General features: G+C 36.2%; 1 protein-coding gene across 1 annotated transcript in view; it reads right to left on the reverse strand.

Annotated features, from left to right (window-relative positions):
• LOC149732033 (kinesin-like protein KIF11) overlaps nt 1–27376 on the reverse strand; it is a 49298-nt gene that overhangs the window by 4507 nt on the left and 17415 nt on the right. The window contains exons 2-13 of the mRNA XM_089883408.1: nt 13710–13854; nt 13500–13597; nt 13286–13424; nt 10464–10586; nt 9529–9656; nt 5069–5165; nt 4736–4881; nt 1567–1759; nt 1184–1272; nt 658–796; nt 479–574; nt 304–419 (exon numbers count right to left, since the gene is read on the reverse strand). Coding sequence (XP_089739534.1) covers nt 304–419; nt 479–574; nt 658–796; nt 1184–1272; nt 1567–1759; nt 4736–4881; nt 5069–5165; nt 9529–9656; nt 10464–10586; nt 13286–13424; nt 13500–13597; nt 13710–13854 — 1509 coding nt within the window. The remainder of the gene's footprint in view (nt 1–303; nt 420–478; nt 575–657; nt 797–1183; nt 1273–1566; nt 1760–4735; nt 4882–5068; nt 5166–9528; nt 9657–10463; nt 10587–13285; nt 13425–13499; nt 13598–13709; nt 13855–27376) is intronic.

A 27376-nucleotide genomic window follows, 5' to 3' on the forward strand; every position in this document is an offset into this window, starting at 1 on the left:
AATTTTTGACAGCCAACTACAAATATGGATAACACAAACATGACAAGCAAGTAATTATTTCTCCGATTTACCAAGAATGTTGGAACATTCTACATAGGTCTTATATCATAATTATATAATGGGTGAAACAATGAATACACAACACACTATAGAGTCGGTGCAAACCATATGATTCATCACATGATATGAAACCTGGATAGTTGATTATTTTGTTGACTTTATAATTCATAAAGATGCTTAGAAAATTATTTCTTGTTCTAAAAGAAAAGAAATGATGTGATGCATATTACAATCATTGCTTACGTTTCGGTGAAGTTGGAAGTGGAATTAAGATTTTCATGATTAGTAGTTTCAACACGAACAACTTTATCGTGAACCTTTTCGATTTCATTTGTCACATTTTCCGCTGTTATAAGAAGCTGTGCAAAAAAAGTTTTATCAGTAACCCGCATGTGGCGCGTGCGTCGTGTAATGTTACCTTAGTAGCTTGGTCAGTTACTTTCACCCCATGCTTCATATAAGCGTCTTTCAAATGTGTTTGTTCAGCTAACTTCATTCTTGTCAGTGTAAGATCCTAGTAAGAATTCAAAATGAAACATTACTGATTTGCCTTGTTATTTGAAAAGCAAAAAAGTAACAGAAGAAACATAAAGTTACATCGTTTAAAATCTCATATTCTTGTTTTATTTCATTCAGTTCATTGGAAGAATTTTTAAAAAGAAATTTAAACTCATCCATTTCTTGAGTTCGTTGTTGAAGTGTTGATGTTAATTCTTTTATCTTTTCAACCATCTCTCTACAAAAACGACATACATGTTTGTCGTAAATAAAATACAAGCAATATTTAGGTAAGCTGGGTTGAGGTACATGATTGTAAAAGCGGTTGTATTCAGATTCTATTCATAAGACACTGCCCATGCCATTTAGGCGAGGATATTTTTATGACACAATTTGTTAGACTTGATTTCTGTCTGTTAGGTTTGATTGCACGAGATTCCTCTACTATTCAAGTTACTCATTTGGATCAAGTGTTTCCTATACTTGGTGTGTGATAATAAAGTCATTGGTAACTTCAAAGTACTTGTTCTTGTGGTTTGAAAAAGCCTAATAATCTTATTGAAAGAAAGATATCTGCTGTCTTTAAAAAATTTGTAACCATTTAAAATTAATATACTTAACTTACTCGTATTGTTTTGGATCTAGATAAATCCCATGTTTTTCACGAAGTGCATTCACTTCTCGTCGTAAACGATCAATTTCATCATCATATTCCTGAAGAATCATCATTTTTGCAAATTATATTTTCTATTCTACAGCAGTTAATCTATGAAGAGCAAACTTAACACACGGACGAGGAAGATTATGGGAAATATTGGATTGACTTGAATTCTTAAAACCTCACGATTTATTACAAAATATTGAACCCCGACAATTGAATTCCATTCAAGAAGAACGATCAGATTTTATATTTGGTTCTTTCTATCAATATTCTGCTCTTTTATGTCTACTATTAAAACAGTTAATAATAAAAACTATTCCTAAATGTAAATTAAAACTAAACTTTACTTTGATCAGTGCACGCTTTGTTAGCTTCTGATTAACCCTGGGTTTGTTGTTAATGTTCTTAGCACGACACGCATAATCAAGTGTACTTAATGTTTCCTCAACATTATCACTGCCGGGGGAAATTGTAGCAATTATTGAAGTTTTCGTTGCTCCACCGAGTGAATCTTGCAATAAACGTGTCAGTTTGCTTTCCCTGTTAAAATAAAAAAGGAATATTTACATTAACGCGTCACAAATGGCCGCAGAATGATACATCAAAAGGGGCTGTGTTGCAGAAGGGGGAATTGTCAAACATATGCACTTTAACCCAACAAATAAATTTAACATGATAGCAATTAACACATTAATTGTTTAGCTTGTAGGTGGGTGCTCGAAAACAGGTTTGAAAGTTATCGATTAAGTAAAGATTGTCTCTTCCATGACGAATACTTCTTATTTGAGGTAATTTTGCACACCAGTCTCAAACCGTGTAGAAGCTTAATTGAACAATCTTTGACACAAATTAGTTCAAATAAAAGTAACTAATGGTCTACTGCCTACGGTATTATCTCATTCCATATATGTGTTAAACACATTTTAAAGTTTTATTATAGTTGCTTTAATTAAGGAAATTCTTATTTAGTTAAAACACTGAACTTATAAAAAACATTTTTTTAAATAAATTCTTTTGTGTTTAAAAAGGAAGGGGATTCGACCCATCCTCTTCCTGACAAGTAGGGGTCATTACACCATGTTAGCTGAGAGTAGGTATGCAAGTATAACAATTAAAATCGCACATATAACGTGTGCGGCATTTAATAGAAAGGGTATGCCGTTAGGCTGGCAGTTGATTGCAGTGTTTAAAAAACTTAACAATATGACATGTAAATATCATCATATATTTGCCGATATGTTGATTATACAGACGCACCGTTACTTTACGATAATGGAGCACATCACAATACCGCGTATGACGTAACATTATTCAACTAACAGGTGCAGCATTGCGCAATATCTTACGTTAATTCTCTGCGTCACAATATTGGTTATAATGCAACATTTGACTTTAAAACTCGTAATTGCGCAACTTAAAAATTATTTGAATCACAATTGAACACTTTGTGCTGGTTGACGGGCGCAAAGTTTGAAAAAATCATTTTAACAAAACTCAAGGAAACAAACAAAGTTAATTAAACATCAAGGTAAGGTTTGCGAATGAGAATAATGTTTCACAAGTAGACGACTAAATAATGAATGTGTGAATTGCTTTTATGAGTAATTGTTGGTTAAAGTTAAATATATATTTTTTAGGAATAATTTGCTTTTATAATTGGAAAATCCAGGGGTTCCTGCAGCCCCTGCAAAATCCTCAGGGTAGGCCTGCATACCCTCCACCAGGGGCGCAACTAGCGGGGCTGTTTCGTCGGCATGCCGACCCCCTTTAAGATTTGTGACTAATTAGATTGAACGTCGTTTTACGCGTTGTCCTCATAACACACTCGGGTTACATTTGTGCCTATCTACGTGGAGCATCTACAAGAAATTTCTCAACCACTTCTTTGTAGTATACCTTCACTTCTCTGTGCAAAGCCATCATTGCAATCCCAGTCAATCTCTGAGCACCACAACTATTTCGCAAATATGTTTTAACTCTTTTTAAATCAGAAAAGCTTCTCTCCACTGACGCAGTCGTGCAAGGTATAGTCAGAAAAATCTTTAAAAATGTACGAACGTTTGGGTACATTTCTTGTTTGGCATGAGGGAGAGCTTCGTCAATAGACGCCGGCAATTCAAGAAAGTTAATATTTTTCCATTTGATGGCCCACATGAAAATCTCTTGCGCCACAACGTCTGCTGAATAACACAAGTCGATGCTGTACATTCCAATAAGATCATCAAAGTGAGCCTTCGCGTCGCTAGGACAAGTGATATTGCAGTTTGCGATGTTTACCGGAATAAGATCAGATATTTTTGCTACTTTCCGGAAATGTGAGCTAAAACGACTGGAAAGTTCAGATATTATAGATCCCACATAAAGCCGGAATACACTTTCATAAAAATAACCTTTAATATCTTCGCCCCTGGGATTTGAACGTAAGTGTTTGCTGGATATTCGAATAAAGTTTTCATCTGCGATTTTACAAGCTTGATGGTAAACATCTTCAAACGTTTTCCTTTCATCGTCTGCAAGCACATACTCAAACATGCTCTTGAGGTCCTGTATTAACTCACAGACCGTGAGAAGGTCATTGGTTGTTTTCTGTAATTTTTCTGATAGTGTCATCATAGCGCCAGACACAAACTTTATAATGGCAATGGATACAATGAAGTCAAAAGATTTCAACCTGCAGCTTAGCAGTTCCGCTTTATCTGATGTATTGGTGTCGTGGTCATTTTCTAAAGAGTGTAAGCTTTGCACAATTGACGGAGGACGAAAAGTGACGGAGGACGAAACTAAAATGTATGTGATTGATAGGATTTGATGACGTAACAAGCGGCTAGTTTCCACTCCTTGGTTTTAATCTCTTTGCTGGAAACCATATCTCCATACCACGAGTTACGATAATGGATATCTTCACAATAACGATTGTGATGCAACAGATGTATTTCCGGATAAACAAAAACACAATTTTAAAGCTGCAGGAAACGTAGGCGTTCGCATTGACGTTTTCTGGAATGTTTCGCGGTGCTTCGCGACCGGTCGCCGTTGTTCGAATGAAGCATATAACGTGCTATTGTCGCGAGCGCTAATGACGTCACTTTTACTAGTCAGTTCGTTGCCGACCCCCTTTTATTTTTTCTAGTTGCGCCGCTGCCCTCCACCATATAAATCAACGCCAGTGTCGTAGTTTAGCATTTATGAATGTTAACTCTCATAGATTATGTTTAGTATTCACGTTGGTCGTCACTCTAAAGTCGTTTACGAAAAGCAACACGTATAATGACGGAATATTTTTAATTAAAGTCAGCTGTTCCACTTGAATTACTGATTGCAACTACGATATTTTAAGCGCGCACAGCCCGTGCAAGTTAGAAGCTCCATTGTTTATTTTATTGGGGATGCTCGCTCCCCCTAGTGTCTGCCTTTGATTCGAGCCCTAAACTCGCCCCTATATACGCCGATAGTTTTACAGCATTGAATTACTACACTGAAAGTGTTTCTTAGAAAAGAGCGATACCACTTTATCACCTGTAAGGTACATGAGGAGCCTTTTCAACAAGAGCTGTAATGCATCTGCCTAATGTGAGTAAACTTGTGTTGATATTTCCAGCTTCACGAGCCCGTTTCTCCACCGCACCAGACTTTCCTATATTTTCACTACCAGCAAGATCAACCTGTTCAATGTAAAACATATTAAACCTAAACTACTGAAAAAAGTAACATATTTAGAAAATTTGTGATGTAGGTGGGACAAAATATGAACGAGAACCAAACATTTTATTAAATTCAAACATATATACATAAATCTAACAAAGCACATTTTATGCTTTTACATCCCTTTAGGTCAAACAAAATACAAACCAAATTAAGTTTTCCAATCTTAACAAGTTCTTCTTCTTCCATGTTGTTTTGTGTCACATCTTTAGTGTGAATGGTAGCAGTGAATATGCTGTGTGATCTGTAATTTTATATTAGTTGTCCATTATCATTTAAACCACGGGTTCCCAAACTTATTTTATCGCGGGCCAATATATGAAATCATAATTATGCGTCGGGCAAGGTTTTCCTTGCTATATTGGCGACACGACTTGTATTGGCAAAACTTGGTTATAACGAATACTGTTAGTTAGGTCAGGAAGTTCGACATATATGCTGGTAATAAACATGGCTGCTAGAACAGATTAAACTACGTACTTGCGGAGTAAAAGACAAAGTTTCACAGTATTTTTGTTGAATCATATCGCGATATAACCCCTATACCAGAGTAACACGCGTGGGAGGTTGGCTGATGCTGTGACAGTCATAATTATTTTTGTGACGTAACAAAGACAATGTAATTGATCAACATGGCAGGCAAACTCAGTGGCTTGCAAAAGAGAGTTGGGGGATGTGTACATACGTGTTTATTTGGCGGGAATTCGCAACACCAAATTGGCACTGCCTTTCTCAAGGTTGCGTGTAAAAAAAATATAATTTGCAAATAAAACAGGGCAACAGGCTGTAATAAACAACCTAAATGTTTCCCAGAAGTAACACTGCTGTGTATTTAAGATGTTTTCTTCAGCCAAGCAGCTTGTTTGTTGCGTAATAGAAGGGATTCACACGTGCATTCATGGCATCATAATAGCGATTGTTTGACCTAGCAATTAATTACGACATAATAGCAATTCACACGCTGATTATCTGCGTCATAATACCCATTGACCCCTTGATTATTTTGTCTGCAGTTGTTTGAAAACAAGTTGGATATTTGCCCGCTTACGTTTGCGCGCAAGTAAAGTATAGATAGGTTTGCAAAAATACTTTGTAAGCGCATGAAGCAACGCCTAGATTTAAAAAAAGCTGGGAACGACTGTAGTGAGGAATATAGCATTAATTGTAACGCTTTTACAGTTATACCATAGGTTAAATTTAAAAGGTAACAATAACGCGTCTATTACGAAATTTCTTGAAGAATTTTAAACTGTTACGTCATACTTTTATATCTTGCAACTGTCTGCACCTGGTCTATTCAGAGTTAGACTGTAGAATGTGGATTAGTTGTTTTACAGGATTGTGTAAACTATTTATAAAAGAATAAAAAATTTGCAAAAACGCATTTCTTGTAGATCCATCGATCACGTAAGTCTGCCGGTCAACGTGTGTAATCGCGACGGGGCACTATTTGAAGATTTACCGTGCTATTCGTAGGAGAACGGTTGTGCCGACGAACGAAAAATGTTTAACTAAAACTTTAAGTCTAAAAGTTCTAAGCACAAACTTTCATTTAGATTAGAAAAACATGCATTTTTAAAAAAAATTGTTTTTAATTTTTTTTGCTGCTTACGTCATAAGCGTAAACGCCGGTGAGGCGGCGCTTCCCCGCCTCCCCGTACTAGGCGCGTATGCTTGAGCCTAATCATAAACATAGGAAATTTGATTTACTAAGTGGTCCTATGTAAAACCACCTCTATAAGACATAACATTACGTAAGTATTCCAACCGTAACGTGCGATGCACTGGTAATGCAATGTTACGTCATAATTATGACGTCATATTTATTGCGCCTTGTAATTTAGATACCGTGTAATTTATAAAAATCAGCGCCTATGAATGTGAAGAACAGAAATCTTTGCTCCCGGGTGATGGGAACGTGAAGCTCTTGATGGAAGTAATATTTGATGATGGTTTGCCATTGACAGAATTTCATGAAGATTTTGTGGAACTTAGAATGAGAGTTAACTTTAAATTGTTCTATTGCGTCTTTTGTCTCATTAATCAAATTGTAACAAGACAACACATCAACCTCTTTTGCTTGCAAAGCTTTTGACAAGGTGTAGGTTTCGCACAAAACTGCATCCAAAGTTACCAAACACACAACAAAATCGATGTTACAGATGCGAAGCTTTAAACCGTAAGCCTTATCAGATGCAACACTGTCATTCCCACGTTCAACTTCATCCAGGGCATGCAAAATCGGGTTGTACAATTCGCGGAAAATTGCTACAGCCTCGTGCCTTTCCACCCACCGTGTCTCGCACAATGACTTTAAACCTCGATATCGACTCTGATGCATTAGGGCACCAATTGTACTTAGCAAAACATTTCGTTTGTTTGACCCGGAAGTAAAGAAATTTATGGTTTCTTGAATGGTTTTTACATCCGTTTGACAGGAGGTAACTGACATGATTTTGATAAAACTAAATTTAAACAGTGCAAGTGACAATGTGTGTAAACAGCTTTCGGATTTTCACGCCTAATGATGGCCTGCACACCATTGAACTTGCCCGACATGTTTGCCGTCGTAACCTTGACCCACTATGTTTGTTTTATCCAAACCAACTGATTCCAAAAAATTAAGAAGTGTGTGAGCAATTGCTTCTTCTGTAAGACTTAATGTTAACATAAACGTTGCAAATGATTCCCAACTTCACTCGACTCTTTGTCGTAGACGTATCTAAAACTGATAGAAAGTTGTTCGAAACCACTCACATCTGTGGTTTCGTCGGCAAACATGGAAAAAACTTTGATTCTTTGACGTCGTTAACTATAGTCTGAACTCAACACAATTTGGGTATTCCCTAAAAAATTACGTCATCCAAAGCTAAAAGCTGCCGTGTTTAAGGTTACGGAAGCTTTTACGAGCTGCCGTCTTTTGAACTGAATTTCGTGGGTTGTATTATACATATACAGCATAGTTAAGAAATGTATTAAGACGCAAATTTTTGTTGGTTAACGTTGTTGCCATGTAGGAGGAGTTCATACATTAGTTTACTAGCCCCTTTACATGCACTCACGCAGACCAATGCACGAGCCAGTGCGTTCGCATCAACGATTTCTCGAATTTTACACTGCGACGCGTTTGTGAAGCCCAAACATTTTAATATGTCAATTTGTCGCATCTTTAACTATCTGGAATTAAGTTAAAGTACCCAAAGACGCACTGTCAGCCAACCGAGTACCTATGCAGCCCTGGAGACTCGTATAAAAGTACATCGGCAACCAGTTGCTGATGGTTTTTAAAATACGTCGGCAATATGCCGAGGATTTAAAAGACGCATGGCCGGGTGTGATGTCACAAATCGCAACGTTAGCGCGAATTTGCCCGTCTCGAATTACAGTCGGTATCGTATAACACGAGCGCCCAATGTTTCGTATCTGATTAGACTGATTTTTAATAAAAAACCACAAATTCCTAAAAATTTTTGTATTAAAATAATACAAAGTGCTGCATTACGTCTTCTCTTTCACCGCAAGCCACGTGTTCTAAATGATTTTAATTAGCGAAGCTTTTCGTTTAAAAAGGAACGTACTCTCGTATGCCTTTTTCCTTAATGACGTCATAAGCTCGTGCCAAGCTTTTCGTTGAATCTCGGCGCTAGGCAAACCTGAGCTTTTACAACTTCAACACATTCCTATTGTTAACATCAAATTCACGAAACATTACCAACATCGTCTGCTTCATAGCCCAGGCCGAAGTATTTATTGCAAACGTATCAATCCTTTACTTAATCGCATACGTAAAAAGGCAAATGTGTTTTCAAGCTCCTGCTGGCTAAATAATCAAGGGGACAATCGTTATTATGACGCAAATAATCAGCGTGTGAATTGCTATTATGTCGTAATCAATTGCCAGGTCAAACAATCGCTATTATAATGCAATGAATCAACGTGTGAATCCCTACTATTTCGTAATAAATATGCCGCTTGGCTGAGGAAAACACCCTAAACATACAGCAGTGCTACTTCTGGAACATATGTAGGCTATTTATTACCGCAAATTACATTTATTTTACACACAGCTGTGAGAAAGGTCGTGTTACCAATTCCCGCCGAAAAAAAAACGTATGTGCCGCACGTATACAAGGACATTAATGACGTCGTAGTCAACGCGCAGGTGCATTAGGAAATCGGTGCGCCTGACTTCATTTGCTATATACTACTGTTATGTATTATATACCTCACTTTTAGCTTTTATCGCCTGTAATTTTTGCAATTTCGCGTCTGCTATATGAAAATATTTTGTTTAAAAAAAAATTTTTTTTTGATTTTTTTTCTACATCGTCGGCAATAAACTGCCGACGGTTTGTCCAAATGCGACGGCAAAACCGTCAACAATTGCCGACGTGAGTCTCTAGGGCTGCCTATGGCCACATTACGCGAACGCAAATATATATTTCTGTAACAAATGAAGGAAATTGTTACCATATATTGATTTTCAAAAGAGGAGGGGGGACTGGTCCCCCTAATCCCCCCCCTGGGTGCACTACTGTATATATATATTACATACTACAATTTTAGTTAAGTATATATATTTTAAAAATCGAACAATAAAAATGTACCTGCTTGAAAATTCATTGAGATCTGTGGCTGCAGTCCTACGTTTAGCAGCTCCTTGTTGTAAGATGTCATAGATATCACATTTGTTACGAACAACAACTTCAGTAAGACCAGATACAACAACAGAACCCTGTAATAAAGTTAAACTTGTGCTATATATATTTGCCACACATGATACACTAACAGTCCGTTAATTTCGCGAACTAACCGAACCTTAACAGATTCTAAATAAGAACTTTGCTGTCTTTTTCAAAAACATCATTTCCATGAGGATTGAAAAACCTCCCATGAATTGATAGTTGTTCACCACTTGTTTATGGCAAAGTGACAATAAACAACATGTTTGGTCAATCGGGATAGTGAGATGCTGATATTGTTATTTCATGGTAAATAGCCTCCATTAATATTTTAGTTGTTTGGGTGGTTTCTGTGACCTTGTTTCTGTGGCAAGGTCATACCCATGGGCGTCGATTCCCGGGGTGGCATGCCACCCAAGTTTGAATGCCCAGGATGTTAGAAAACCTAACGCTGTATTGGCATCTATGTTTTACAATTTTTTATATATTCTTGAAGAAGCAGCATTTATTATACCAAAACCAAAATACATTTTTTCTTCAGTATTTTAGTAAATAAAAACTATTAAAGTTAAAGGGGCATACCAACAAAAAATGAAAATTTTTAAAGCAAATTTTTTCCCCACGGGAAATCTCATGCATTGTCGAAACAGCCGAATTTTTTTTACTCCAGCTAGTTTTTTTCACACTTTTTTTAAAAGCTGTATCGTTTTGGGAAGCTTTGATCGTACCTTCAGGTTACATTTGAGCATATCTATCCAAACACAAATTTTCAGTTTGTGTTGGTATGCTCCTTTTTACCAAACAATCTTTTTCACAGTAAGGCAGTTTAAGAATCTTTAAATTGAATATTCTGAACTTACTTTCTTGCTGTTGTCTTCATAAATTCTCATTTTTATCGTTTGGGAAGATGAAGATAAAAGATCGTAAATATCTTCATTGTATATTTCCAACAAAGAAACTCGTACACTGTATTCAGCTCCACCCTAATTATATTTTGATTTTTTTTAGATACATGTATTTTTTTTGCCTTTAGTTAGCAAATAGATAGTAAATAGAACATTTCGTTGGTTGCGTGCAATAACAGTTTATGTCCAATTTTAACGAAAATGAGATTTTTGCATATTCGGAATCAAAACATCATTCTATGTACTCTCATACAATTTAATTTAAAAATAACTTTTATTTATTAATTTATTTAATATTTCCATAAATGTGTATGTCCGTTCGAACAATTTTTCGCCAATTGTTGTTTATGTCCATTGTTGCAATTAGCTGGTGGCCACCTGAAATGTTGGTTTCAAAATGATCCTTAGGTCTCACTGATACCCACTGTATAATTTTCTTTTAAGAAACTCGAGCGTTCGTGTCGAAAATTAACTTTAAAAATGCCCGAAATCGTGCTGCGTCACCGTATTTTCCACACCAGCCATTATGAATTAAACCAAGGTTGGATTATTACGTCATAGAATGCGTATTGTTACGTTTGATTCCTACGTTAAAACAGTGGGAAAAAAACAAGAATATAACGTCCTGTAACGTATGTAATATACCACTATATTGTGACATAACAGTCCGCGATTGTGACATAATAAATCGTTACCCTTACGCAAATCAGACGAATTACGGTGACAAGCATGTTTTCGCACATTTTTAAAGTTAATTTTCGACACAAACGCCCAAATTTAAAAAAAAAAAAATTGGCAGCAGATATCAGTGAGGCCTATTGAACATTTTGAAACCAAAATTTCAGGTGGCCACCAGCTGAAGGATTACCTTCATCTGTTCTAGAAGCCATGTTTGTTACCAGCATATACGTCGAACTTCCTGACCTAACTAACAGTATTCGTTATAACCAAGTTTTGGGCAATACAAGTCGCGTCGCCATTATAGCAAGGAAAACCTTGCCCGACGCATAATTATACAGCTAGACAGCTAGACATATACCATCTGGGCTACGCTTGGTTTTTACAAATGTGTAGCATTTTTTCCACTTAAATATTGTGTTAAACAAATAAAAACATAACTCGTATTAAAGAAGCGTAGATATAAATTAACATTGTTCAAACGCAATAACATGCACCACGCAGTTATAAATCACCATTATTGTCCACTGTATTTTCCGCTTAGTGATTACTTTAAGTCAATTAATGTCATGTCCAAAAACATGGCGTAATTCAGTTGTTAATTAATCAAATAAGTTAATATTTTTACTTGGGGTACTTGGGGTGGCCATAAAGATATTACTTTTTACATTTCAAGTGTGTAGGACAATTTCTAAATTTATTATACAAATATAAAATTATAAAACTTGAAACGCGATTATCTTAAAATAGCTAAAATAGACATAGCCAGTTATAACACGCAACCAACAATCTGTTCCTTTTTTTACTATTCCATATATTATATATATACGTTAAATACGTAACATAAGTTTTGAGCTCCTATAGGAACACACAGGGAACCCAGGATTTAACCCATAGTTGATACTCCAACAAATTGGTCAAAGTGAAATGCTCTCACAAAACATTTGAAATAATGTTGGAAATCTTAGTTATTGGCAATGTAATGCAGCTGCATTTTACATGGAAATAGAACTCACAAAACAATTAAATATAATATATTTTATATAGTCAAGTGGGGTAATAAAAACAGAAAACATAAACTTTCGAGTTTCTTCCCAAGTAATAAACTAAAAAAATATTTTATTCTGGAGGAACAGTATTCATCACACCTTGATGTCCAATAGAGATTGTAGGATTTCTATGATTACTTAACATTTTAGCCTGTTTTTTATTCCCCAGGATTTGGGGTAAAAAATTTGCGGGGCAATAAAAACAAGGGTTTCAAAAGCAAATTAACTTAACCTAAAGAAGAAAAATTAATAATGGAAGTACAGGGTTGATTTAACTTATAGTTATAAAGGCTTTTGAAAATCCAAATGACATCTTGACTTTATCTAAACTAAATTCAGCAATAATCATAAAAATGACCTGTAACTGAACAGTCTTAACCTAAAACATAAATTACATCATCAGAAAATGTAGGCAAAACTGTAAATAACTGTTTTTGATACTTCATTACCTTTAAAATCAATTAAATCATTAATTAAATTAAAATAATTTACATAAATACCTTTAAAATTAATTTTATTACAAAGTTAATATTGGTTGGGGTAGAAAAAAAAAACAGAAAAAAAACACAGTTGTTTTTATTTAGCCCTTTCCATAAGGCCATTTCGGGGTAAAAAAAAAACAAATGAAAAAAGTATGAAATGTTCGTAAACTTTAAAATTAAAATATACCAGCAGCAAGGTATTTAAATGTGTAGCAATTACTTGCATTTATAATAAATTTATCAGGAAAGGTCTTCGCACAAAAAAAGTTTAGCAAACCCCATAAAAAGTTTTTTTTTGTCAATTTTTTGTTTGATTTAGTAATTTGTGTTTTACCAAAAAAATAATTACCACCCTGAAGGACAGTTACAATAAAAACTTAATTAACTTAAAGCCAAATTAATGTCATTTTTACCCACAAAGCTGTTTGCGATAAAATGATTTTTTGGCGGACTAAGGGGGTTTTCCCTTTCTTACCCCAAGTCCCCCATTGTTTTTTATACCCCACTTTACTATATATAAAATCACCTAAATTACAACACATATTTAATACCAAAACATAAAAAACACCTTTTCCAATTGATCAAACAATTGACTCAATGCACGAGGAATAATACCAGCTCGAGGATCCGTGTCCCAAGTATATTCATCTTCCATGCTTCTCTCACCTTCCATTGTATAAGTTTTTCCGGTACCAGTTTGTCCATACCTTAATTGTTAACAAATTGCAACCAGTGATAAAATGTAATCAATTTCATTAAGAAATATTAGGTTTATAACTTACGCAAGAACCGTGCAGTTGTACCCAGCTAAAACATCTTGCAATTGACCGGCTACAACACTTTTATAGACATCAAGTTGCGTAGAGTTGGGTCCAAAAACCTAATAATTTCATATTAAAAGGTAATGCAACATAAGTTTACAATTTAAAGTCACAAACTGTTACAGTTTAGAGTTTAGTTTATTGGTTAATGGTTGGTAAAGATTGTGTTACCTTGTCAAAATGATATATCTTCGATGTATGGGCTGTGGATAAACCCATTCCCACTGCAGCAGTTGTGACATTAATTTCTTTTGATTTTAAATTACAATCAACAACCCTTTTGACTCGACTTTGTCGTTCACTTTCAGTGGTTGGTCTAACAAAAACAAAATATGTAAATATATAGATATATAGCCATAGGCGCCTTTTTTGTTAATATTAAACATATTATTATTTTTGTATTATTTTTGTTAATTTGTATTATTTGTATTATTTTTGTTAATATTAAAAAATAACAAAAATTAAAAAATAAAGTTTTTGGCTGGAAAGAGATATATATGTCAAAATTGATTTTAAATACCAAAAACCAAGCTAAAACATTACGTGCGATGTCTTTGAGTAGTAAGCCAACGTGTACTTTTTTCCGCAGACACACAAGCAGCCAGAAAGTGCTAAAACACACACTCGCGGTGCATTTAATATTACATCCCTTTGCTTGGCATTAAAACAATTTTCGTTCAATTGTTATGTCACTTGTAGTTACAACCTAACTACTAATTATATTGTTTCATAATATAAAAAACTGGAGGAATGTGTCCACTGTTAGGGATGTGCTGAGGTCGTAAAAGCTTGGGTTCACCGAGTGCCGAGCTTCAATGAAAAGCTCGGCACGAGCCCGAGCATCCATGACGTCATTAAGGAGAAAAGCGTACGAGAATGCGTTCCTGTTCAGACGAAAAGCGTTGCTAATCAAAATAATACAAGGCACGTGGTTTGCGGTTAAAAAGACATCTCGTTTCGTAATTTCCAGTATTGCAAATTGAAAAACTCATATAAAAAATATTTAATTAAAAATTATTTATAACTGATACAGCCAGTGTGGCAACCAGCGCCTTCAAAAAGGGAATGTCATGCAGATATTTACGTCCAGTCAACGTTATCTCTGACGCGATACAAACGCTTAAGATATTTGTCTTGCACACTAATATATCTATTTTATGCGGTTAATTAAGACTAATAGTACATTGTTTATACTAAATTAGAAACGTTTTTTTAATAAATGAAAAATTGGTGTAAGTTTTACGCATGTCCATCGTGGATAATGTAACGATTATTTACGTCAGAATAAGTTTGAAAAACTATTACGATTGTTACATTACAAACGAGATTGTTATAAAACAATCGTGTTTTGTTCGCTTCCATACGATCTGATTTTGTATAATTTTTGTTTCTGATGATTAGTTTAAATGCAGGTAAATCGCGATTATGTGAATTTTAATTAATGCAAATATAAGAGCGAAGAGCGACGCTATCAGTAAATTGGAACCAACAGAGATTGCAATATGATATTACAAAATATTGTCCCGGTAGAGCTTCGATAGAAGCCATAAAACATTGTTTGTTGGCACCGCACGAGAACCAGAGTTTCATTACATCATTTTTCACGAGAATAAATTCACAACGATTGCTTCGTTTGTTACGAGTGAAATCTATGCTACCGCACCCGTCTCTTAATTTCTATGCCAGCGCAGAGCGTAAAGACGTGACGCTCATACACGATGTTTCGATCTCGTGGTTGGTTGGGCAGTGGGCACATTTTTCCCGATTGTTATATTATGAAACGTCATAATTAATAGTTATGTTGTAATAGGACAAGTAACATAACAATTGAATAAAAAAATGTTCCAATTCCCAGGGAAAGAAAGTAATATTGAATGCAACGCGTGTTTTAGCACTTCCTGTCTGCGTGCGTGTTTGCGGAAATGGAGACTGTCATGACAACAAAACAGCCCCTATGATTGCAGAGGTTTATTTATTTCATTATAAAAAAGTGTAAGAGTTATTGGCTTTTTATTTAAAATCAGATACAGGAACATTGAGCGCTCCTGTAATTTGACACCGGCTGTAATTTGATACGGGCAAATTCCTGACGTTGCGATTCGTTACTTGCGAGAGAGCAAATTCACAACGAACGAAAGATAATTAAAGAGAAAGCTACGCTGACTATTCTCATTATCTTTTAGTAGCTTCATCTTTTTTTATTTTTAATATTTTTTGCTCTCGCATGCAACATTATAGCAAGAGCATAAGGCTCGGCCCAGATTTCAGCCGAGCGCCGAGCATCAAAAAAAAGATGCTTGGGCACGAGCATAGGCGGAGAACTTTCAAAATGCCAGGATATGCCAAATATTTGCGGCATAGTACTAATCAGGCGCGCCGATTTTTTTCAACGTCTGTTCATAGCCTGCTATACGTTTCGTGACGCAAAAACTACCCAATAGTACAACTTTTGTCATTTTACAGCTCATGATCCAACAAGGCTACTATGAAAGAGTCAATAAACTGACTTATGTGTTTTTTTCTTATAAACATAAAAAGATTCAAAATTCGGAATTCTAGATTCGAAAAAAAGTATTCTAGGATATCCTAGAATACGTAGTTATTCTGTAATGTGCATCCCTACAGTGCGCATTAGTATTTTTTGGCGGGAATTCGCAACACAAACTTTGCACTACCTTTCTCATAGCTGCGTGTAAAATGGATATAATTTGCAACCTAAATATGTTCCAGAAGTATAACTGCTTTATATTTACGATGTTTTTCTCAATCAAGCAGCATGTTAATTCTGAAATAGTAAGGATTTACTCGTGGATTCATTGTGTCACAATAGCGATTGTCTGGCCCAAAGTTAGTATAGACCAAGTTAGGAAACAGCGCTCGTGTTTCCGCCATTATGGAGCCCACAGAGCGTGAATCTATACAAATGCATGGTCGGCATGTGTTCATTTAGTTCTTGTAAGCGATACAAAGCTAGAAAACACGTATAGCGGTTGTTTTAACATTTAAAATATAATTTTTAATAAAAATCTTGTTATATAATATCAACTCTAAGAATTAATGCGAAGTAAATTAATATTTTGACTAGTTTTCGGAGTACAGTGTGATTTAACAGGGTACTTTACGTTGGCGATTAAGACTAGCAGCAATTAGCTTAGTTTACATAATAGTATATGATCATACCTACGAATCTACAGAGCCATTCTTTACTACATTTATAATCCAACATGAGTGGACATGCAGCTCCAAACTGTTTAAGTACTAGCAGATAAGGTGTTCGCGCGTTTTATGATTTCATAAAGACCCGGAACGCAGAAAAGGTAGCTTTTTAATTCAAGCAGAGGACCAAAAATAGTAACTCAGTCTTGTTTTCCTCAATGTCACTTCGATATTAGGCAAACTTAACAAAGATACATTAAGTTTCGTTGCCGGGTATACGTGTTAAGTTTGTGAGGCAGAAAGTAAAATCCTGGCAATTTACATGCAAAACTGCAGCTAGATACACCAGTTTATGATAATGTTATGCGTTTTTGTTTGTATTTTTATATTTTAAACATGTTCTTTTATGTTTTTTGTTAGTATACTTGATATTTTCTGTTTTTTTACTCTTTAATCGATTGACTGTTCAATTAAAGTTGAATATTTTTGTGAGGTTTATGATTGTGATAAGATATAACATTAGTAGAAAGCCATTTTTATGCGCAGAAGTGCTTGGTTTTTAAAAAATCGCAATATTTAAACGAAAAACAGCACCCAGCAATGATAAAATGCTATGCTGTGGGCTCCGTAATGGCGGCGACTATGATGTCATAGACGCGGAGACAATGGATAACAAAACATGTTGTTTTACAATCCGTTTCCTAACTTGGTCTATACTAACTTTGGTCTGGCCTGGTAATTGATTACGACACAATAGCAATTCACGCGTTGATTATTTGCGTCATAATACCAATTGTCTTCTTGATTATTTTGCCTGCAGTTGCTTGAAAACAGGTTAAATATTTGTCTTTTCGCGCATGCTATCAAGTAAAGTAGTAATACGTTTGCAATAAATACTTCTTTTGCACGTAAATGCAACGTATTGCGCACCTGCTTTAGTGAATAGAATGAGATCGCTAGACGGCCTTAGCGTTAGAAAATGGGTATGCCGCATACCCTCATGGGCGTCGATTTCCGGGGTGGCAGGGGTGGCATGCCACCCCAGTTTTAATGCCCAGGGTGTTAGAAAACCTAACGCTGTATTGGCGTCGTCGCATTTACGCGATTAATTTAGTTCGAAGTAAACGTTCGTTATGGTCAAAAACCACTGGCGTCGATTTATATGGTGCAGGGTATGCAGGCCTACCCTGACAATTTTGCAGGGGTTGCAGCAACCCCTGGATTTTCAAATTATTAAAGGAAATTATTCTTAAATTCTTCTTAAATAAATATATTTAACTTTATCAAACAATTACTTTATAGTAGTTACGCAACACCTTCATTCTTCCAACGCATAAACTAGCCGTTTTTGTACCCTGCGCGGTTACCTATAACGGCTGCGTGTTACGTCAGACAAGTGTTTACGTCACATTGATAATCGCAAAATCGCCAATTGTTACAGTAACAATTATATTATTGTGTGAGAATGTAATGTTTACTAGTCATTTCTACCTTTTAAATTTTGTCTAACGTCTACTTCCAAAGCTGCTTTTCTCCCGAAGGCAATTCGAATTAAACTTAAAACACGCGGACCAGGAGAAAATTAAACTAAAGGAATAGGTGTTCTTTTTCTAAGACGCGCACATGCCATGAATCCCTAACAACAGTTGCGTGTAAAATCAATGTAATTTGGCTGTTAAACGTGCGAAAATGAACTACCTAAATCGGGTCGGTCACTGCTTTATATTTATATATGATATTTTCTTCAGCCAAGCAACATGTTTGTTACGAAATAGTAAGGATTCACGCGTGGATTCATTACGACATAATGACAATTTACACGTCGATTATTGCAACATAATAGCAATTCACACATTCATTATTTAGCCTACATGTGAAACATTATTCTCGCTCGCAAACCTTATCCTGTTAAGTTCGTCTGTTAAAAGGGAGATCGTGGCGGTGCCGGTAATGCTCCTTTGATCGGTGATAGGCGAACGCAGCTTTGATCGTGTGTTGTACAACATGATTGACGCATGTTTAATTAATTTTTTTTGTTTCCTCGACTTTTGTTAAAATGATTTTTTTAAACTTCATTGCGCCCGTCAACCAACACAAAATTGTTACGTGTTCAATTGTGATGCGAACAACTTTTAGTTTTATGTTGCGCAATTACGAGTTTTAAAGTCAAATGTTGCATTATAACCAATATTGTGACGCAGAGAATTAACGTAAGATATTGCGCAATGCTGCACCTGTCAGTTGAATAATGTTACGTCATACGCGGTATTGTGATGTGCTCCATTATCGTACGCCAACGGGTGACCGTCTGTCTGTATAATCAACGTATTGGCATTTATATGATGATATTTACATGTCATATTGTAAGTTTTTTAAACACTTACCCGCAATCAACTGCCAGACTTATGTCATACCTTTTCTATTGAATGCCGCACACGTTATATGCGTGGTTTTACTTGTTCTACATATACCTACTTTCAGCTAACATAGTGTAATGTCGCAACCCCTACGTTTTTATAAAACCGACGCCACTGTCAAAAACGTCTCACCGTATGGTTTTGCAACATTAAAAATGGCATTATGATGAAATACAGCTTATTGTTTCGTTGGGAATGGACTTAAAACTATAACTGACATGCACCATACGCATGCATTTATAAAGTATGTTGAACACGCAACAATGGGGCTTTGTTTAGAATAAAAGTATACATGAAGAAAACAGGATTGTAAAAGTTGTAAATCCGGACGGTGATCGTTAATTTTATTGAAAATCCGGACGTATTATGTTTTACGTGTGTCTCTCACCCAAGCTACCAAATCGTGTTATAAACTGTCTTACTGACTAAAGGCACAGTCTGGTGGGGCCGCCTTTGCGAGTAAAAAAGGTTGTTAAAGCAGCGACCTAATGTTTTGTTTGTCGCGTGTTCGTAATTATCAGCTTCTCCAGTAACAAACGAAATCGCTCCAGTAACAAACCTTGCCGTGCTGCAACTTGAACATTTTGCGTTCAATTGTTACTTCACAAGTTCTTATTACAACACAAATATTAATTATGACGTTTCATTATATAACAATCGGGAAAAATGTGCCCACTGCCCAACCAGCCACGAGAACGAAACATCGTGTGCAGTGCTGCGATTCGTTGCCAGGTGTCGCCGAGCGCATTTTTCGACGTCCAAATTGTCGCGAGAAAATTAATCATTCTGACGTCATAACACGTCACATCAGTGGCCATATAGCTCTAAACGAATAACGGCGCGCGTCAAAGTAACGATCGTTGAAAAGATCGAAAAATCTCCCGAGCCAGACTACAGGAACGCTAAATCGACAAAGGAAATGCGACAAAATTGACAAACCGGTATAAATTAATTTAAAATTTTATTGGGTGTTTTGTCACAGGCAAGCAGCCTAGACGAGAAATTTAATAATTCGTGATTGTAGACGATTGGTTTGTGACGAAGCGCCAGGATTACGGAAAGATTACCCGCTGTTATGACCAAAATAAAAGCTTGAATCTATAGTGCCGAAATAGGTCTGGCCAGTGACCACCAAGCTTTAGCTAAACACAAATTGTATTCACATACTTTTTGCGTTCACGTGCGTAGAAAAAATTCATCGTATAAACGAGACAATCCTTTACATAATTACAGACGTGAAAAAGCAAAATTCAACTTGTTTTCAAGAACCTGCAGGCTAAATAATGAACGTGTGAGTCCCTATTATGATGCAAATAATCGACGTGTGAATTGCTATTATGTCGTAATGAATTACCAGGTCAAACAATCGTTATTGTGATGTGATGAATCCACGTGTGAATCCCCACTATTTCGTAACAAACACATTGCTTATGGCTGAGAAAAACATGGTATAAACTTCTGGAACAGATTTAAGTTTAAAATAAAAGCAGCAATACTTCTGGAACAGATTTAAGTTGATTATTACGGCCTAAAGCCCTAAATCGTTTAGAATGCGATGCAGCGATAAAACATCGTCTGTTAAGCAGTGATATTGTTTGTTTAACTGAATTCTCATGCAGTAATACAGAGGGTAAACCAAACTCGCGTTAGCAAAAAATAGTAACAGACTTTCCAGAAATATGCGTATCGTATTATGTTTTAATTCTGCTTTACCGGCGTTGTAAATAAGTGATGTAACAAAATATTGTGGCAATATGAACCACGTTTGGTTAGTTAGTTAAAAAGCTCCTGTGGGGCAATAATTGAATACGAAAATCGGTATTATGACGTAAATATTCAACGTGTGAATCCCTACCATGACGTAACAAACATTCTGCTTGTCTAATTAAATCCTGCTTAAATAATGACTTTATTACGCGTCGCATAGATTAATGCTGCTACCGCGGGCGAATGCAAGTGGTGAATTAAAACTTACGGGTTGATTTACGCACATATAAATACAAAATCATAGGTGGCTGTGAAAGTTCAAGGCTGATTTAATATCGTATTCCCTCTTGGCAACTTAAAACGAACCTAGAGATACCTGTTGAGTGTGCACTGGTGTGGTTGAACGAAACACCAGAATGACTAAATAAATGAAGGCCGAAGTAGTTGTCCTAAAGAATATTTTACCAAAACATACAAGGACGTATTTTTTAATCAAAATTTAATGCATCCAAAACAATCTTGGTCAGATTTTCTTGCGAGTAAATTGGCATTTAATCCGAGATGAAGAGCGTTCTAATGAGAGACGACGATTTAGAATACAAAAAAAGATAACGACGAATCATTTTATCAAAATGTATACCGCCGAGTTCAGTGATAAAAAACCTCGAATTTTAAAGATATTATATCTGTCCTCTAAATCTAATAGTATTAGATCCACTCACGTCAGAATTCCCAAAAGCGATTTCGTTGCTGACCCAGACTTTGGCGACACCTGGATTTTTTACCGACGCTGCGCTAACCGTCGCGACAGGCATTTAGTCGCGTAAGAATGGACATCTGCAGTAGATTTTGGCGACACTGGGGACCGTGGCTCGCGCCGAAACTCGGTTTCGCGACGTTGACGTCGCTAAACTTAACAGTTATTGCCGCGACAATAAATATAAATAAATTAAATTGGACTAGGTGTCGCGAGCAATGCTCGGCGACAGCCTGGCTCGCGACACCTAGTCCAAAACGGCTCAATCGCAGCTCTGATCGTGTGTATAAGCGTCACATTTTTACGCTCTGCGCCGGCGTAGGAAACAAAAGAAAACGCATGCGGTAGCATACATTCAATACCAATTCAAAGCAGAATTAGCAAGCAGTCTGTGTTTTATAACTTATACGATTTATACAACATGTTTAATCTTTTCGATTTTAAAACAGTGTAATAAAATAACAAGTGTATACAAATTTTAAATAAAATATTTTATTGGTAAAATCGATATCTTGCAACTGGTCTTCACAAAACTCTGATTTTCGCGTGGTGCCTAAAAACGACGTGTTTTTGGCCACTGTCCAAGCTCGGCCAGGACGATACTTTGTATTATCATGTTGCAATTTGCATTGGTTCCAATTTACTGATAGCGCCGCTCCTCGCTCTCATATTTACACCAATTAAAATTCACATAATCGCGGTTTATCTGCATTTAAAATTGTCACTAATATTGGTTGCTGACTTAAATTTATATCGGTAATAAAACAGTTATACGAACTATAGAAGCACATAAACCACAATTGTTTTCAAAAATTTTAATAATTTGTCAAAAGTATTATGACGTAGTAGTCATCCTTACATTTATAATCCATGATGAACGAGCCACTGGCGTCGATTTATATGGTGCAGGGTATGCAGGCCTACCCTGACAATTTTGCAGGGGTTGCAGCAACCCCTGGATTTTCAAATTATTAAAGGAAATTATTCTTGAATTCTTCTTAAATAAATATATTTAACTTTATCAAACAATTACTTTATAGTAGTTACGCAACACCTTCATTCTCCCAACGCATAAACTAGCCGTTTTTGTACCCTGCGCGGTTACCTATAACGGCTGCGTGTTACGTCAGACAAGTGTTTACGTCACATTGATAATCGCAAAATCGCCAATTGTTACAGTAACAATTATATTATTGTGTGAGAATGTAATGTTTACTAGTCATTTCTACCTTTTAAATTTTGTCTAACGTCTACTTCCAAAGCTGCTTTTCTCCCGAAGGCAATTCGAATTAAACTTAAAACACGCGGACCAGGAGAAAATTAAACTAAAGGAATAGGTGTTCTTTTTCTAAGACGCGCACATGCCATGAATCCCTAACAACAGTTGCGTGTAAAATCAATGTAATTTGGCTGTTAAACGTGCGAAAATGAACTACCTAAATCGGGTCGGTCACTGCTTTATATTTATATATGATATTTTCTTCAGCCAAGCAACATGTTTGTTACGAAATAGTAAGGATTCACGCGTGGATTCATTACGACATAATGACAATTTACACGTCGATTATTGCAACATAATAGCAATTCACACATTCATTATTTAGCCTACATGTGAAACATTATTCTCGCTCGCAAACCTTATCCTGTTAAGTTCGTCTGTTAAAAGGGAGATCGTGGCGGTGCCGGTAATGCTCCTTTGATCGGTGATAGGCGAACGCAGCTTTGATCGTGTGTTGTACAACATGATTGACGCATGTTTAATTAATTTTTTTTGTTTCCTCGACTTTTGTTAAAATGATTTTTTTAAACTTCATTGCGCCCGTCAACCAACACAAAATTGTTACGTGTTCAATTGTGATGCGAACAACTTTTAGTTTTATGTTGCGCAATTACGAGTTTTAAAGTCAAATGTTGCATTATAACCAATATTGTGACGCAGAGAATTAACGTAAGATATTGCGCAATGCTGCACCTGTCAGTTGAATAATGTTACGTCATACGCGGTATTGTGATGTGCTCCATTATCGTACGCCAACGGGTGACCGTCTGTCTGTATAATCAACGTATTGGCATTTATATGATGATATTTACATGTCATATTGTAAGTTTTTTAAACACTTACCCGCAATCAACTGCCAGACTTATGTCATACCTTTTCTATTGAATGCCGCACACGTTATATGCGTGGTTTTACTTGTTCTACATATACCTACTTTCAGCTAACATAGTGTAATGTCGCAACCCCTACGTTTTTATAAAACCGACGCCACTGTCAAAAACGTCTCACCGTATGGTTTTGCAACATTAAAAATGGCATTGTGATGAAATACAGCTTATTGTTTCGTTGGGAATGGACTTAAAACTATAACTGACATGCACCATACGCATGCATTTATAAAGTATGTTGAACACGCAACAATGGGGCTTTGTTTAGAATAAAAGTATACATGAAGAAAACAGGATTGTAAAAGTTGTAAATCCGGACGGTGATCGTTAATTTTATTGAAAATCCGGACGTATTATGTTTTACGTGTGTCTCTCACCCAAGCTACCAAATCGTGTTATAAACTGTCTTACTGACTAAAGGCACAGTCTGGTGGGGCCGCCTTTGCGAGTAAAAAAGGTTGTTAAAGCAGCGACCTAATGTTTTGTTTGTCGCGTGTTCGTAATTATCAGCTTCTCCAGTAACAAACGAAATCGCTCCAGTAACAAACCTTGCCGTGCTGCAACTTGAACATTTTGCGTTCAATTGTTACTTCACAAGTTCTTATTACAACACAAATATTAATTATGACGTTTCATTATATAACAATCGGGAAAAATGTGCCCACTGCCCAACCAGCCACGAGAACGAAACATCGTGTGCAGTGCTGCGATTCGTTGCCAGGTGTCGCCGAGCGCATTTTTCGACGTCCAAATTGTCGCGAGAAAATTAATCATTCTGACGTCATAACACGTCACATCAGTGGCCATATAGCTCTAAACGAATAACGGCGCGCGTCAAAGTAACGATCGTTGAAAAGATCGAAAAATCTCCCGAGCCAGACTACAGGAACGCTAAATCGACAAAGGAAATGCGACAAAATTGACAAACCGGTATAAATTAATTTAAAATTTTATTGGGTGTTTTGTCACAGGCAAGCAGCCTAGACGAGAAATTTGATAATTCGTGATTGTAGACAATTGGTTTGTGACGAAGCGCCAGGATTACGGAAAGATTACCCGCTGTTATGACCAAAATAAAAGCTTGAATCTATAGTGCCGAAATAGGTCTGGCCAGTGACCACCAAGCTTTAGCTAAACACAAATTGTATTCACATACTTTTTGCGTTCACGTGCGTAGAAAAAATTCATCGTATAAACGAGACAATCCTTTACATAATTACAGACGTGAAAAAGCAAAATTCAACTTGTTTTCAAGAACCTGCAGGCTAAATAATGATCGTGTGAGTCCCTATTATGATGCAAATAATCGACGTGTGAATTGCTATTATGTCGTAATGAATTACCAGGTCAAACAATCGTTATTGTGATGTGATGAATCCACGTGTGAATCCCCACTATTTCGTAACAAACACATTGCTTATGGCTGAGAAAAACATGGTATAAACTTCTGGAACAGATTTAAGTTGAAAATAAAAGCAGCAATACTTCTGGAACAGATTTAAGTTGATTATTACGGCCTAAAGCCCTAAATCGTTTAGAATGCGATGCAGCGATAAAACATCGTCTGTTAAGCAGTGATATTGTTTGTTTAACTGAATTCTCATGCAGTAATACAGAGGGTAAACCAAACTCGCGTTAGCAAAAAATAGTAACAGACTTTCCAGAAATATGCGTATCGTATTATGTTTTAATTCTGCTTTACCGGCGTTGTAAATAAGTGATGTAACAAAATATTGTGGCAATATGAACCACGTTTGGTTAGTTAGTTAAAAAGCTCCTGTGGGGCAATAATTGAATACGAAAATCGGTATTATGACGTAAATATTCAACGTGTGAATCCCTACCATGACGTAACAAACATTCTGCTTGTCTAATTAAATCCTGCTTAAATAATGACTTTATTACGCGTCGCATAGATTAATGCTGCTACCGCGGGCGAATGCAAGTGGTGAATTAAAACTTACGGGTTGATTTACGCACATATAAATACAAAATCATAGGTGGCTGTGAAAGTTCAAGGCTGATTTAATATCGTATTCCCTCTTGGCAACTTAAAAGGACCTAGAGATACCTGTTGAGTGTGCACTGGTGTGGTTGAACGAAACACCAGAATGACTAAATAAATGAAGGCCGAAGTAGTTGTCCTAAAGAATATTTTACCAAAACATACAAGGACGTATTTTTTAATCAAAATTTAATGCATCCAAAACAATCTTGGTCAGATTTTCTTGCGAGTAAATTGGCATTTAATCCGAGATGAAGAGCGTTCTAATGAGAGACGACGATTTAGAATACAAAAAAAGATAACGACGAATCATTTTATCAAAATGTATACCGCCGAGTTCAGTGATAAAAAACCTCGAATTTTAAAGATATTATATCTGTCCTCTAAATCTAATAGTATTACATCCACTCACGTCAGAATTCCCAAAAGCGATTTCGTTGCTGACCCAGACTTTGGCGACACCTGGATTTTTTACCGATGCTGCGCTAACCGTCGCGACAGGCATTTAGTCGCGTAAGAATGGACATCTGCAGTAGATTTTGGCGACACTGGGGACCGTGGCTCGCGCCGAAACTCGGTTTTGCGACGTTGACGTCACTAAACTTAACAGTTATTGCCGCGACAATAAATATAAATAAATTAAATTGGACTAGGTGTCGCGAGCAATGCTCGGCGACAGCCTGGCTCGCGACACCTAGTCCAAAACGGCTCAATCGCAGCTCTGATCGTGTGTATAAGCGTCACATTTTTACGCTCTGCGCCGGCGTAGGAAACAAAAGAAAACGCATGCGGTAGCATACATTCAATACCAATTCAAAGCAGAATTAGCAAGCAGTCTGTGTTTTATAACTTATACGATTTATACAACATGTTTAATCTTTTCGATTTTAAAACAGTGTAATAAAATAACAAGTGTATACAAATTTTAAATAAAATATTTTATTGGTAAAATCGATATCTTGCAACTGGTCTTCACAAAACTCTGATTTTCGCGTGGTGCCTAAAAACGACGTGTTTTTGGCCACTGTCCAAGCTCGGCCAGGACGATACTTTGTATTATCATGTTGCAATTTGCATTGGTTCCAATTTACTGATAGCGCCGCTCCTCGCTCTCATATTTACACCAATTAAAATTCACATAATCGCGGTTTATCTGCATTTAAAATTGTCACTAATATTGGTTGCTGACTTAAATTTATATCGGTAATAAAACAGTTATACGAACTATAGAAGCACATAAACCACAATTGTTTTCAAAAATTTTAATAATTTGTCAAAAGTATTATGACGTAGTAGTCATCCTTACATTTATAATCCATGATGAACGAGCCACTGGCGTCGATTTATATGGTGCAGGGTATGCAGGCCTACCCTGACAATTTTGCAGGGGTTGCAGCAACCCCTGGATTTTCAAATTATTAAAGGAAATTATTCTTGAATTCTTCTTAAATAAATATATTTAACTTTATCAAACAATTACTTTATAGTAGTTACGCAACACCTTCATTCTCCCAACGCATAAACTAGCCGTTTTTGTACCCTGCGCGGTTACCTATAACGGCTGCGTGTTACGTCAGACAAGTGTTTACGTCACATTGATAATCGCAAAATCGCCAATTGTTACAGTAAC

Source organism: Ciona robusta, chromosome 8 (genome assembly GCF_009617815.1).
Source record: "Ciona robusta chromosome 8, ASM961781v2".
Classification (NCBI taxonomy): Eukaryota; Metazoa; Chordata; class Ascidiacea; order Phlebobranchia; family Cionidae; genus Ciona; species Ciona robusta.